Here is a 15,473-nt window from a genome sequence, read left to right on the forward strand (position 1 = left end):
TTATATACAGTCAAATCCGGTTAACTGGATCACCGGATAATTGGACCAGCCACTTTTTCAGACCGAATCCTAAGGAACCGAAATAAATCCTATGTACATAAGCCTAGTATTATTCGCTTATTTGGACCAAAATTCTGTTAATCGGACCAAAAAATGTGAGAGCGTTTAAGAAGCAGAAGCCACAAGTCAGCCACGTACAGTGGATGTACAAGGTGGTCCACGATATATGGGAAGATCTGTAGCTGCGCTCCCAGGAGAATGCTTTATCAAAGGTGAGGAAATCCTTAAAGTGCATGACAAAGAGCAAAACCAGTGGGAGGCGAACACGCGCACCATTTCCTTTTACCTTTCTTAAAACAGAGGCACCAGTAGACACCAGAGAGGTTATTATTCCCACTGCATCTCCGATTTTTGAGGAAATGAACAATAGAGCGTCCGGCTCCACCTGAAAGGAATTTCCGCTCGTCACTCATGATTAAAGTTACTGGACGAGTTGTGCAAGTAAGCGACCCGATGTTAAAATACAAAGCAGAACAACTTGCTAAAAAGTTGGGCCATGATGGCTTTAAAGCTACGGATGGTTGGTTGTCTCGATGGAAATCTAGACATGACATAAAATTCAAGAAAGCACATGGCGAGAAAGAAAGAGCTGATAGTGCAGATGCTGAAGAATGGAAATCAACAAAACTGCACGAACTTCTTGAAAATTTTTCAGCAGATGACATTTACAATGCTGATGAAACTGGGCTGTATTATAGTGCTACACCGGATGGCTCATTATGTTACAAACATGCTGCACTCTCTGTCTCCAAAAAAAGCGATGGTTCGCATAACTGTCTTGTGCTGCTCAAACATGTCAGGAACGAACAAGAGGAAGCTGTTGGTTATAGGAAAAAGCACTAAGCCTTGCTGCTTTAAAGGACTTAGGATGGACAGTTTACCAGTTCTGTATTATGAGAACAGAAATGCGTGGATGACCTCTGAACTTTTTAAAGAATGGCTGAAGATTTGGAACAGAGAGCTACAATGCCAGTCGAGAAAAATGCTGCTTCTTCTTGACAATTGTGCAGCACATCCTCATTTAGATTGCTTGAAGAATATCCAACCGGAATTTCTACCTCTCAGAACCACAGCTTTCGTCCAGCCAATGGACATGAGCATCATCAAAAATTTGAAAACCCCTTTATCGAGCAATGTTGGTTAATTACATACTCGAAGCAATTGAAGAAAGTTTACTGACCTCATCAAGCCAGCAAAGTCAGTGCAAAGGTCAATATCTTACAAGCAGCTACATTTGTGGCTGATAGCTGGCAAAAAGTGAGCAGTGAGACAATTCAGAACTGTTTTTCTCAAATGTGGCCTTAAGCACTTGGTTTTGGAGATGGATGTGGACATGCTCATTGAAAGTGAAAATGATAACGGATATGGGAAACTTCAACAGGTACAAAATTGCGAAGAATTCTTATCCATTGACAATGAGCTTCAATGCTATGATGAAAATGAAGATTACGACGCTGCAATTGTTGCAGCAAAACACACAACAGAATCAGAAGATTAAGAAAGTGATGATGATGCCGCTAATAAGTTGGTGCAAGTGACAACACAGAATGCGAGGAAATGCACTGAAACTTTGCATCAGTATTTCATGCAGGAGGAAATGAAGGTAGTCCCATTGCTGTGTTAGATGTTTGTGGCGATTTTGTTCATGTGCAATCCGTCAAGAGAATGCGTCAGATCACATTGGATAAGTTCTTTAAATGTTGACTGGAACTTGGTAAGAACTTGTTTTTATTGTGCTTTGCATGCTGAGTATTGTGGAGATCGTTTCTTAAAATTTGTTTCTAAATTAATTTTCTCAATGAAAAAGGTTCGACTGTACTTCTTGTTTGTGCATGTATGTTCGCCATATGTGTGTACCGCACCATAAAGGTCATAATTACATTTTAGTACATGATTTACATGTACATTTACTGTTTGATACATATAGCACATCCCATCTTACAACATAGGACATGTTCGTGTAATCGGACCAGCCGGTTATTAGGACCAAAACGATCGCTTCCTGATGTGGTCCGATTAACCGGAATCGACTGTATATATTATTTATAGTTATTGTAGGAATATTTAATTTTACTCAAGCAGTCCTGTGTGTGAAAGGTAATTGAAACTTTTAATTCTTATTGCCAGCATTACATTAAAATTCATTTAATATCATAAGGTAGAAATTAAAAATTGCATGTAAGGAACAACTAAATTATTTTTTGAATGGAAACTTAACTCTCATCAGAACATTTCATTTTAAAATTATTATTCAGACTATTAAAGAAATCAATGTTTGAAAGTACCTCAATACCAAATTTTTTTAAGCAATAGAAATTCTCTACCATACTTTAGCAATTAATGGCCATCCAAAATCCCCAAAAAATGGATAAACCTTCTCTTGACAGACAAAATAACATCTTCTAGCAGAAACAATTAAAAATTTACTCTTATTTTAAAACCTAAATCTTATTCCAAAACAGTTAACAACATTACACCCAATAAAAATTTCATCAAATTTTTCCGTGCAATTACGGAGCTCACAAACATTTTCAGTAGTAATAAATTATCACAAATAACATTTCTTATTACCAACAGGTAGGAAGTGCTGAAATTCCAATGGAGAAAATGTACATGTTATTATAAATCGTTGAAGAAATGTGTACATTCCATTCCAAAATAATATTTAACCTTGCCCAAGCCTTATTTTGATTTTTTGCCCTGATATTCCATCACCAGAAGTAAAAACCTGATTCTTCACTGCTCCCTTAAACCTAAGCAGACAAAACATGCTCAGTACTTGGGAGGGTGACAACTAAGACTTACTGCATGTTTGATTTAAATATTTTTTTCAATAATAATAAATGTTATATTTATAAATTTACTTATGGAAACATAAAGTACAAATATTTAAAATAGTAATTACATTAGAAATATTTAAATATAATTGTTCCATTTACGAAATATTTAAGTGCACAAATGAATAAGTATGAACAAAAATTTCTGGAAAATCCAAAAATTGTTTATAAAGCAGAAATAAACAGCAGCAAAAAAATAATCGCAAATAGAAGATTGATGCTTTGTGCTTCATTCACATTTAACTCTCCACAAATGACTCCCACAATCTGAGCACGGTTATCAAGTTTGTTCGCTACTACATTTCACATGAAAATCGTAAGCAAAGATTTTGTTTCTATTGATTTCAATACAAATGCTGTTCTTTGTGCAGGGTAAATTGTCTTATGGGTGGTTCATTATTTCAATGCCAGATGGCTCTATAAGGTCCATTTTATTGTATAGAATTTGGATAAAAGCTTTGAATTTGATCATCAAAACATTCCAGCATGGGCTGTATTTGTCTTGTAGAAAATCATTTTATAAGCTATAGTTTAACCACGGCTGCTGCGACTATGAGTACACACACATATGCCCATTTGGACCAATTTATGTGCAAGAATAGGATGGATGGAAATGAATGCTGTAGTAAAGATTTTTTTCGTTTTACCTCACGTAAGGTGTGAAGAGTATCAAGTACGATTATGTTTGGAGCCATGCTTCAAAGTTTATCACATGCAAAAAAAAACTTTCCATAATAATAAGCGAGTAAAAATAAAAGCGCAAATTTTATTTCTAAGTCGTCTATTTTTATAAACAACTGTAATATTTCTATATAATTAAAATATATATTTTTGGTATGTGTGCAATTTAATATTGACTTTTTTCCTTTTTTACAAATTTTGTATTTTTTGTTTTATAGTCAAGTTTCTGCAATTTCTGTAACAATTTTGTCACTAAATGTTTAAAATTAAATTTACCTAAAAATAAAAATATTGTGTACATTTTTTAACTTGTAAATTATGCCCGAAGAATTTGTGTGCATCATATTACATGCAATATGAAAACACAAAGAGCAATTACAATTCTTGTATTAATTAAAAACTGTTCATAAATATAGCACTAATAATAAATGTAGATGGAGAAAATATTAAAAAAAAATCATCCAACATTTCAAAAAGTATGAAAATTAACCCAAATGCAGAGAATTAAAGTAAGGATTGATTCTCCACGGTTTAATATCACTTGCACCCTGCACGTCTGCTTCACCACACTTTGGTTTGGAATCCAAAGTCGCCTGAGGTTATCAAACTGATTTACATCGTGTCTACAAAAGCTCACCTTCTTTTCCTTCATGTTTTTTGATTCTAATACTAACAAATAGTTTCAGAATATCAACCTCTCTTATTTTTCCCAAAAGCCCTTTTCATGCCTTTTATTCAAACCATTGAAGAATTTCCAGATTCACTAACAACAGTGATTAGAAGCATGATCTTCATGAAAATCACACTTTTATCACAATATGTTGATGCAGAACTGTAAGGAAAAAGTCAAAGTACAAATTTTTCTTTCAATATCAAAAGATAGCATTTTAGAGAAAGACAGCATTAGAAAGAAACTGGATCATATTTACATATGATATGCTGGGAATAAAAGAGTCAAGACCAACATTGCTTTTCCATGGGTTGGATCAAAACAAATCTAAAAAATAAATACTAATAGAAATTAAGATTGCAATTTTAGAGAATCCATGTTTTAAATTATAAAGCTTTTAAATCATTTTTATGCAGGATCAGTATTTTGCAAATGACACACTGAGACATTTGTATAAATGAGCAGGGATAAGAACTTAAAAGAAATACAACAGATAATAGACAGGTTCTGTGTTGTCTGTTCCATTCAGAATTGGAAGACAAACAGAACTGTTCCATTTCTGAATTAAGAAAGTCTGTTCTATTTCTGAATTATGAATACCAGTAAACATGCTAGTTTATAAGCTGAATCTGACTTAATAAATTGATATCCCCATCTCATAAGAGATATGCCAGTCTCAAATATTTTTAATCACCTTGATTTACAGATAGAAAATAAAAAATAACCAACATTATGCACATATAAGCTCTACAGGAAAATAAAAGTCAAAACTACATGATGAAGTACCAGATGTGGTAACCTGTTTTTATTTCATCTCACAAGTAGCTAAGCAATGACATCATTTCAAATAATTAGGAAGAATGAACACAAATCCAATTAAATTCTTCTAAGACAAAGAATCAATACTGAAAGACTTTGTTCAGAAAAACCACAAAATAAAATTGTATTTTACTATTAATAGAGAACTAAAATGAAAGACAGCATTACAAGAAAAATTAGTAACAGAGTGGATGCTTCTTCGAAAGTTCACACACCCCTTTTCTGATAGCTATTTGTTTATTTACATCCAATGTCAAGATTTCATGTTGGTAGAATTCTATCATTTAAAATAAGGACTATTATTGACTGGAATAACTACATGCTATCTAAATATCGAATTTCTGTATTTGTCTTCACTTCTGTATTGATTTCAGATTGAATAAAATATCAGTTCTTTTCATGAAGCTGTTTTCATACGGCTTTAGAGGTGATACTCATATTTCTTGTTAGATCATTCATATGTGCCAAATGTTGCCCTCCCTCTTGCTGAAACATGCTAAATAAATAAATAAATAAATATATAATAAAGAATTTCAGTGCATCAGTAAGCATATTTTCAGGTAATATTAATTAAAAGACCCAGAATTTCATATAATTATGACTGCAATAAATGAAGTCACAATTATAACTGCAGACAAATCTATCATTAAATACTAAGGTACTTTATTAAAATAACTTACCAATACTTAAATTTCGCATTTGTGGAGGTAGTTCTGATGATACTAATCTGTACTGAATAATTTGGTTCAGTCGTAAAAGGGTGCTTCTTTTCTCTGCAGGTGTTATAGGATCAGGTGGAACAATTTTATCCTACAAAACAGCATAAATATTAAAAGCATAATACTATTATTTAATTTTCTTTAAAGCATATCATTACAGTTTCTAACTGTTTACTTACACGAATACAAGTAGGTAAACGAGAGTAAGTTCCAAGTGTCAAAACTTCAACAGCACAAGGAAGATGGAAACTAGGCAGTCTGTTTAAAAATTAATAATAATAATAAAATTCTAATCCAATCTAATACTTGTTAAAAACTACAACACATATTATATTCACGGATATTAAAATAAAAGTAACATTTTAAATAGAAAATTAATTTTGAGCATTTATTCATGCACCATAAAGGATGTTCTACAAATCCCTTATTTTTGGGATTATTGATACCTGATTTAACTCCAAAATCCATTACAGTAGTCCCAAAATTCTTAACATATTTTAAAAACTAAATGTGAATAAGTAGATGCAATTGAAGCTCAAAATTTACACAAATATTGTTGCAGTGATTAAAAAAGAACTTTAGGTACTTCCTTCTAAGTTCCACATTCATGAATTCACTAGAAAATGTAAATTAAGAAATTTTTATTGGCAGACATAGCTGAATACACAAAAGAAGCATGAAATAGTGTGGCCCAGAATAAAATAAAGATATGTTTTAAGAAAGGTACTATTAATTGTGAGCTGCCTGAAGATAAAGGCAAAAAGGATAACATTTTATTTTACACCAAAAACAAAATTCTTGAACTAGGTCAACTGTTAGGTATTGATACTGACAAAAACTTCAAAGACGACAAAGATCTTCAAGTTGAAGATGACTGGAAGAAAAAGCCAATACCTTCATTTCTATAAAAGCAAGAGAAACTGCATAAAGAAACAGAAAATAACCTGACTGTTCCCTTAAGATTAAGTTTTACAGTATGGTAACAAGCTCAAAAAAGTATTTTATCATAATCTAAGAAATACCAAGACAGAAAAAGTATTAACACACAGGCAGCAGTGATGAATCTGTTATAGATTTACAACTACCAGGGGCACATGCAGCTTTATTAACTACTATGCAAGTAACATTACCTTACTCTGACTACCAAGCTAATATTCACAAAAAGAGAAATACCATAGGTTACTTTCATAGCTGAGTACTTTTAAAAGTAAAAGTAATTTCATATCCTTTTAAAAAGTTTTCACATAAAATCCACTTTAGAGGTAAGTGCAGAAAGCAAAAATGTCTATGATAATGTTTGGCAGTGAAAACTTGTAAAGATATTGATTAATTGTGATATGAGAGATAATATGCTACAGTGGCTAAAATTCCTTTCATGTGTAAGTAAAATACCAGATAGCATACACCATATAAGTTCAGTTCTGAAATGAAAATCCCCTCATTCAGTCACAAGATGCATTCTTTAATATTATGATATATGCCTTGATCGGCAGATTCGTGAATGAAAGCAGTAAGTTTTATTCACAGGTCTTATGACTGAATAGTAGACTCTGATGATAATACTGTCATTTTTAGTAAAGGTAAAAATAATTTACTTCAAATCACTAAGTCAATGAAACATTTACAAAGCTGAAGGGATGGAAGATCAGCACACCAAAAAAGATTATCTAGCATCAACCTGGAGATGATAGATCTGCTAGTGCTGGACATTTTTTGTGAGAAATACTTTAAACAATCATATGTTGTGGGCTGAAAGGCAACAATTTTTGATACAAGACCTGAACCCAGCAAACCCACATTTAAAAAATGTAATGATCAGCTTCAAAAAGTCTGTCCTTACCATAAATTTCCAAGCTGCAATTATGGTTCTTATCTCCTGTGAAGTTAATGATTCCTCTCAAGTGGAAACAGTGAAAACTCTTAACCGTCAAATAATCTTGTTAGGTTAGAAAATTCTCTTCCATCCCATCCTTGCTATTGCACTATACAACTGCCTTCTTCCTTTTTTCTTAGTTTTTGCTCAAATAATAAAGCTGATAAAAAAAAAAATTGTCAAAAGCTCGGGATGGAAAAGACTCTGCAAGAAAATACGGAATCTCTTGCTCAGTCCCCAGTCTAATATGCCTCAGTTGTTTTTAATACAATTTTAGATTCTGTATTGAAAATGGCTTTCTCCCAAATCTCTTGCTTTGAATTGGTACAGTTGATTTTCCTTAACCCTTTCAACCCTGCTGATGTCTCTCTCATTTGCCACCCTCATATAGAGGTATATTTTATCAATAGCAGAGAATGTTTTACTATTCACCGACAGAGTTTTCATTTGACAGTTCGACCACATGTGTTTTCCCACTTGTTTTGGGGATAGCTGAAACTTTGTTTGTAGAACAATCTGGTGAGCACTTATATAACAGCGGATCTTTCAGGACACAACAGCGTACTCGGTTAAATTCACGAAATTGCTATAGTAACTAAAATGTACACTTTATGAGGATAAAAGGCCAAGTGAAAGGTATGCAAAAGTGTTACTTGATACTTGTTTGTGATTTCATATGGTGGATATCCTCACCATTGCTTCTTCAAACTGCCACACACAATTGCCACCACTAGGTGTTCCTGTTACATAATGTGACAATTTTTTCCATAGATGGTAGAACATCCCCAAAGATATTTTGCAAGTATTTGAGGGCTGCAGCTAAAAAAAGTGACTCTGGAGCAGGCACCAGCTGCGACATCTTCAAATTCTAACTCCGACACAAACGATGAAGACGAAATTGAGGAGAATGACAGAATGAAATAAAAACAAAATTGTTTAAAAAATTCCATGCACATTAAATGTTAATAATATCATAAGCTTGTTAGCCCCAAGGGGATAACAAGACTATAATAGCCCAAAGGGCTATCATAATCTTTGAAACAGCATTTTGTATCAAATCACTATAAATAGCAGTATCGCTTTTCAAATTGTTGCCACCAAATAGCACCCTGTATTAAAGAAATTAAATAATGAGGAACCTGTTTGAATGCATGTATGTTTCTCGCATTGTGAAATAACGATACTTAGAAATATCAAATTTTGAATAACATAGTCCTCCACCTGAATATGGGCACTTGGAAGTCTGAATCTTAATTTGTTTTCCTATCTATTTCATATTTTTTAAACTTTAACAAATTTTTTATTAAGAAACTCAATGATTTCAAAGCAGACAATGACAACACACTGTGCAGAATAAAATATTATCTCCAATGCACAAGACCATTGGAAATTCTAAAGATATACTCCTTTTAAATATTTTTAGCCCAAATGCTCTTGAACCGTGTATATATGTATAAATGAAACAAATGCCCCTTTAGGTGTAATATAAAATGTGAAAGTTTTTGAATTTTTATTTATTTATTTATTTATATTTTTAGCAACACAGACAATGGCATTATACAAAATCTGAAAGTTTTTTTTTTTTTTTTTTAATTTATATTTTTACCTTGAGATCTGATAGTGGCAATTACTATGGCATCCTATTATCTACAACCCAAGTAGGAACTTGCTAATATGTTGCAAGAAAACTCTTCTAAAACCTATAAACAACATTTTGTAGATTTTGTTCTGCGGAAAGGCACATCTCAAAACACCCAGGTTGAAGGGGTTACATCCTTCGTGTCAGAGTTGAAGAATTAATGAATTTTGACAAAGTGTACCATTGTGCCTAGCATGTACGATAGTTATCCTGACAACTTTTTCTCTAAGGTTAATGTTTATTAGTTGGTGGGGGAGGAAGAGGAAGCATCTCAGTTGATGCCATGATGCAGAGAAGTGAGAAAAAAAATATGATGTTCCATTTACTTTCTGAAATGAAAATTGCTTTAGGAAAGAAGTAATTCAAAGCAAACATCCAGAGGATGAAATTAACAGCAAATTTTTTTCAAACTATAAAATAAATTTACAATGTGAGGGTTTTCATTTTTGTCTTTACATATCAGATTGACTTTTCATGTTTCAAAACAGTAGTTTTTTTCTCTTGTATCATTCATTATTTATCTTCTAATCTATTATTATATTCTATCTAACTTCATTATCAAGTCATTATAACAATAATCAATAGATTGCACTTCAATATTTTTCTTTGAGCAGGTGCCAAAAGCTCTGAGTGGATTACTGATGGTGATAAATGATTTATATGTAGGGCTTTCATTAATATAAATCAATAATCACCATTATCAACAGTGATAATCTCTAACGTAACTATCTGCAGAGGAACGCAAAATCATTTAGGATCATACATAGCCATCTCACAAAGGTCTTATTGCCAGTAAATTGTTACAAGAATTATGTGTTTCCAAACTAATTATGTTACTATCAAAACATGAAATTGTACAATCGTTGACTTAGTGGAAACTTAACAGCTCTTGGCCAGTTCTGAACAATGGTGGTATGCAATTTGCCAATAAAAGCTTACTGCAGTGGTGCTATTAATGAGAGAATATAACGTTTTATTATATCATTATCAAACTTCATCCATTCACATGTACACAAAAAATTGGTTACTGTCTGATTTCTTTAAATTCTGTAATGCTTGTAACCTGTGACATGCACATTTTTAACATACCTTTAGAAGGAAAAGAAGTTGGGGGATGTATTGTCTGTAGAAAGTGACGGTCATAATATTGGACTCTTCCACAAAATCTGTCAACATTTTTTTTTATTAAGATATCGATGGGCAATTAACTAATTACCCCAATAAGGTGTTTTTCCATAATATTTATAAATAATATTCAGATGTAAATTAAAAGAGGAGGTGGGATTTGTGGCATCTCAAAATATTTTTTAACATCTGAGTAAATTTCTTTTGTAATAGGTCTGATAAAAAAGATTCAGCAACAAATAAAAACACCTTTTAATTATTACACAACTTCATTCCTATTCTTTTTTTTTTTTTTAACACATGTCAATGACCCAAAAAATTAGCCTCTTGTGAAAAACACTGAATCCCATCTTAAATAGAATTTTGTTTTTAATTTTCATTTAAAATCATTGCACCACTTCTTTCTCTTTACTTCAGTCTCAGTCTAAGACAATAAGTTAAGAAATACATATCAGCTTCCATTAATCTGTTCTAATACTGCTACTTACCAATATAAAATATGTGCAGCTAAAACTGAATAAATCATATGTTGTTAAAAGTCAATAACTATTTAGCATTAATACCCATTAAAAAAATATATGCAACATAGCTTTGTCTCTTACCTTGCATTGACTAAAGTTTCTCTTGACATAACATGTAACATATCTGCCATTTCCACAAAGAGCATGGATTGTTTATCTAAGAATGCCATGATTGCCTAATATACCAAATAAAATACACAATATAATTTTCAATGCATGACAACTTCTGCACTTAAACAATTTAATTCAATTTATTTGGTTGTAACGAAAGTTTTCCACCAAAGAACATTTTTAATTAAAGTTCCAAAAAACATGAAAGCAGTACCTTTAGAGCTGTTAGTAATTGCCACCCAAATCTATGATTTTCTGCCATTGTTTAGATAGTTTCTTAAAGCCTTCAGCCCAGAAATTTGGTGGCCGCAAGTCCAAAAAAGATCAACCTCATTTCGATTGTGGAGCAATGGGTGTGGTAAAAGATCCCATTCAAGTCTGTACAGAGTCCATCTGGTAAAAGCAGACACATGTGGTCTTGCATTATGTTGATGGAACATTACCTTTTTGCGCTTAATGTTTTTCCTTAATACTCAGCTTGATGTTTTTCGTTGATAGCAGCGTCGACACAGACTAGACTGTGCACCTTACTATCAAGGGTTTTACCTTTTCTCAGATACTCTTTGTGGATAATACTACAGCAATCCCACCAGATACAAAGCATAATCTTGTGACACTCCTGACAGGCTCAGACCAACCCCCTTTTCGGCCTGTGTTGTTGAAGTAAATCTACTTTTCATCAAAAGTGATGATCCAGGCCCGAATTTTGTCCTTGCATTGATATTCAAACAGATTAATACAGGCCTAAACATGTCTGTCCTTATCTACTCGAGTCAGTTCATGCACCACCTAGCAATTGAACTTGTACGTCAAGTTTATGTGATGCATAGTACATCTAATGAACATGGAACTAAAGTCTAACTTCTTAGCAAGATCTTGAGTGGTTGCATATCAAACTTCTTCCCAAGTTCTCAGAGGCGGGCCTTATCAACATCAGTAGGCCAGCTAGAGTGCTCTGCTTCTTGAATGTCATAGTCCATGCTTTTGAACTTTTGGTACCAAACCTTCACAATGTCATATTATACAACATTAGTACCTAAAGCTATACACGTGATTTGGTGACATTGTGTAGCTGACTTTTTGCAACAGAACTGGAAGTAAATGATAGTTTCAATCTAGCGTGATAGTTCCTTTCACACACCTTGTATTTAATGATAGTTTTTAACAAATTTCACAACACAGTGTTCTAAGCAAGTCTCTTTCTTCCAAATGCCAAAAATTGTATGACAAAATATTATAAAACATGCTAACTGTTTGCATAAATGATATTTGCAGTGGAGGGAAACTTTCGTTAAAACTCGATATTATAAGTAAAATGTTTAGTTGAATCAAAATATATTAATTTAAATGAAATTTTTAAAGCACGATATATTTAAAAGAATACCGACTCTGAATACTTAAACAGTAATTATTACAGATTCTAAAATATAACTGCATGAATATAAAAATCATGTCTAAAATTTAAGAATTCTATATTTAATATTATTGTACACCTTATTTATGTAAATTTATTCGTTTTAACATGATACATATAATGCAGGTCCAAATTTTCATAAACAAATATTTCTTTCATTTAATTCATACAATGCCCATTTTAAATGCATTTATAAGCACATTCTAAGGAATACTAAGTGTAATGACTTAATAATTAAATTGAATACTACACTGGAAAGGTCATTCTAATTTTCATAAAATCAAACAAATTATCTAAACTTTGTGCCTCTCTCATTAGTAATGTAATTAGTCAAGACTGGCAAAAAAGCCAATTGACTTACGCTCCAATCTCAGATAAGGCACTTATGCTCAGGGTTACAGTGTCTTTGCGGAAAGGACACTTAAATATGTCAATTCAAAAACCTCTCAATAAGTTACTAGCACGCTAAGAGCAATTTTGAACCGCTGAGTTCTATACCTTGAAGTATTTGTGTGCAATCACAAGTTAGTCAATTAATTTAATGCCATACAGTTTCAATGGACCCTTAAATCCCCCTTTATAAATTTCACCTTTCATAATTTATACCTGTCATAAATTTATTTTAAATAATGCAAAACCCCAGCACTTGATTTTTTCCTATTCAATTCACATTAAAAAAATTAAGATATTTTACTAGAAAAATGAAAGGTCCATCCATCAGGAAACTGTTAAGAACAGTCAAATTGAACATCAACACAATAAATACATACAGTATTATACTCCAAATTCAAGATGATACAAATACAGAAACTCAATATACTAGTTCAACATCTAAGAAAATTATCAATAAGAATGCTGACAAACCAATATAATGACAGAAGTAGCACATCTTACATAAAATGCTATTTAAAACATGAAACTCAGTAACTGAATGGGACATTACTAAAATCAACAAATCCTGACATAAAAACAACTTTAAAATTGGAGAAATCATCACAGAATCATGTCGCAACAGAGTTCCTTTTAATCCGATACATACCGTATATTCCAGCATATAATGTGCACTTTTAATACACAAAATGAGTTCAAAATTTAGAGATGTGCATTATACACCAGATCTAAAAATGATATCTAAAAATAAAGAAAAGATGAACATACAAAAACTTGATTTTTCGTGTACCTAGACACTTTTACTGCCGATTCTGGTGATTTTCTAGAACCCAATTCCCAACACCCTCTTCTAGAAGTCATTTCATTAACTCCTTTCCTCAAATCACATTCATTTTGTGGCACATTAATTATTGCGATACAATTTTTTTTCTACTCACATATTGAACCAATATCAAACATTCTTGGCTCCAGCTCGATTTACATTTTCTTTCGCAAACTGAATGACTTTGCATTTGAAAACAGGACTATGTTTGTTTCGTTTGGCAGGAGCTATATTTCCTACTAAAAGGAATACTTGATCAACTGTATTTCAGTTAAAGCAAATGCGATTTACTAAAGCCTTCAATGTTCACTTCAAATGACTACAAAGAGAGAAAAACATTGGACTCCAAATTCTGTGAATTCATTCAGGTCAGAAGTACATTTGTATTTGAAATTATTTGCTACTTTTCTCTAAACCCTAGAATAGCATTCTTGGACACTTCTGCATTGAATACAACATACCCTCTTTGCAGAATTATTCACTACCTCACGCATTTTCCTCCACATACATATTGTTCCCCTTATCACTTCCTAATTTAGGAATTTTTGACATTTTTTTTTTTTTTTTTTAAATTTCTAAGTTTGTAGTACTTAAAAGGAACAAATGCTGTTTTTATGTTACTTATGTACTCTTACTTGACATGACCTTGGCCATGTTTCCACACAAACCAACTAGGTGCCAAGGCTGTGTTTAGCAACGCATTGTTCAGATTGTTGTCGCATTTGGTAAGGTTACACAATGGATGATAATTATGAGCAAAGAGTGAACATTAAGTTTTACATTAAACTCAAGAAAATCCCTATTGAAACATGACTAAGCAAGCATATGCAGGTGAGGCACTTTCAAGGAGTGGTGTTTCCAATTGGCACAAAAGGTTTTGTGAAGGCAAAGATTCAGTGCAAGACAATCACCGAGCTAGTTCCCGTCTATAGCATATACCGATGCAAACATGGAGCATGTAAGGCAGTTATTGCAAGAAGACTGTCGTGTAACTGTGTGTACGATATCAGAAAAACTAAACTTGAATCGTGATGTGTGTCTTCCTTGCTCACTAACAGATAAACAGAAAGAGGAAAGACGAAGAACTTCTACTGAACCATTGGATAGAGCCAGATGTGATCTCACATCTGTGTCAAAGATTATTGTGATTTTTTTCCTTGTTTCCATGCATGAAAAAATGTCTGAAAGGAAAGGTTCATCAAGATTACTGTAGACATCCAATGGGCTGTGATAAATGAGCTTGCAAGCATTGCAGTTGAAGATTCCTCTGCTTGCTTCCAAAGACCTCCAGAAATGTTGGCAGTTGCATAGAGATAGCCAAGGAGACTACTTTGATAGCAACTAGGATCATTACTTGATAAATGCAATTTTCTATTTTTTATAACTTCTGTCCTGGAACTTTTCTGACAACGGATGTATAACAACAACGTGCATGTATCTTTCAGGTTTCTTTGTAAAGAAAAAGGTGCTGGTTATACAATGAATATGCAGTGGCTAAGCAATAAAATCACTGAACATTTGCAGTTCAACCTGGGTTCAAATCTTACCAAACAGGTTAGCTGCATATGTGTGTTTGATGTTATTCTGTATATGTAACACGAATACAACCCAGTTTCCCTTATAAAGTCTTTAGCATAGGCAAACAGCAAATGATTTACTTTGCCTTAATCAATTAATCTAATCAAAAGAGACAGGTCAGCCTTAATAATGTTTAAACATGGTTTTCAGTGTATAAACCTAGACTATTTCATTTTATTTTAAATTTAATTTAAGTGTGAGTAACTTTTGAAT

General features: G+C 32.6%; 1 protein-coding gene across 2 annotated transcripts in view; it reads right to left on the reverse strand.

Annotated features, from left to right (window-relative positions):
- MED14 (mediator complex subunit 14) overlaps window positions 1–15,473 on the reverse strand; it is a 128,829-nt gene that overhangs the window by 83,195 nt on the left and 30,161 nt on the right. For both annotated transcript variants that reach the window (XM_085816602.1, XM_085816603.1), the window contains 3 exons: window positions 11,026–11,120; window positions 5,966–6,044; window positions 5,748–5,877 (listed from right to left, as the gene is read on the reverse strand). In XM_085816602.1, coding sequence (XP_085672728.1) covers window positions 5,748–5,877; window positions 5,966–6,044; window positions 11,026–11,120 — 304 coding nt within the window. The remainder of the gene's footprint in view (window positions 1–5,747; window positions 5,878–5,965; window positions 6,045–11,025; window positions 11,121–15,473) is intronic.

The sequence above is a fragment of the Stegodyphus dumicola genome, chromosome 5 (genome assembly GCF_044657685.1).
Source record: "Stegodyphus dumicola isolate Sdum_Otavi_A_Nest chromosome 5, ASM4465768v1".
Lineage (NCBI taxonomy): Eukaryota > Metazoa > Arthropoda > Arachnida > Araneae > Eresidae > Stegodyphus > Stegodyphus dumicola.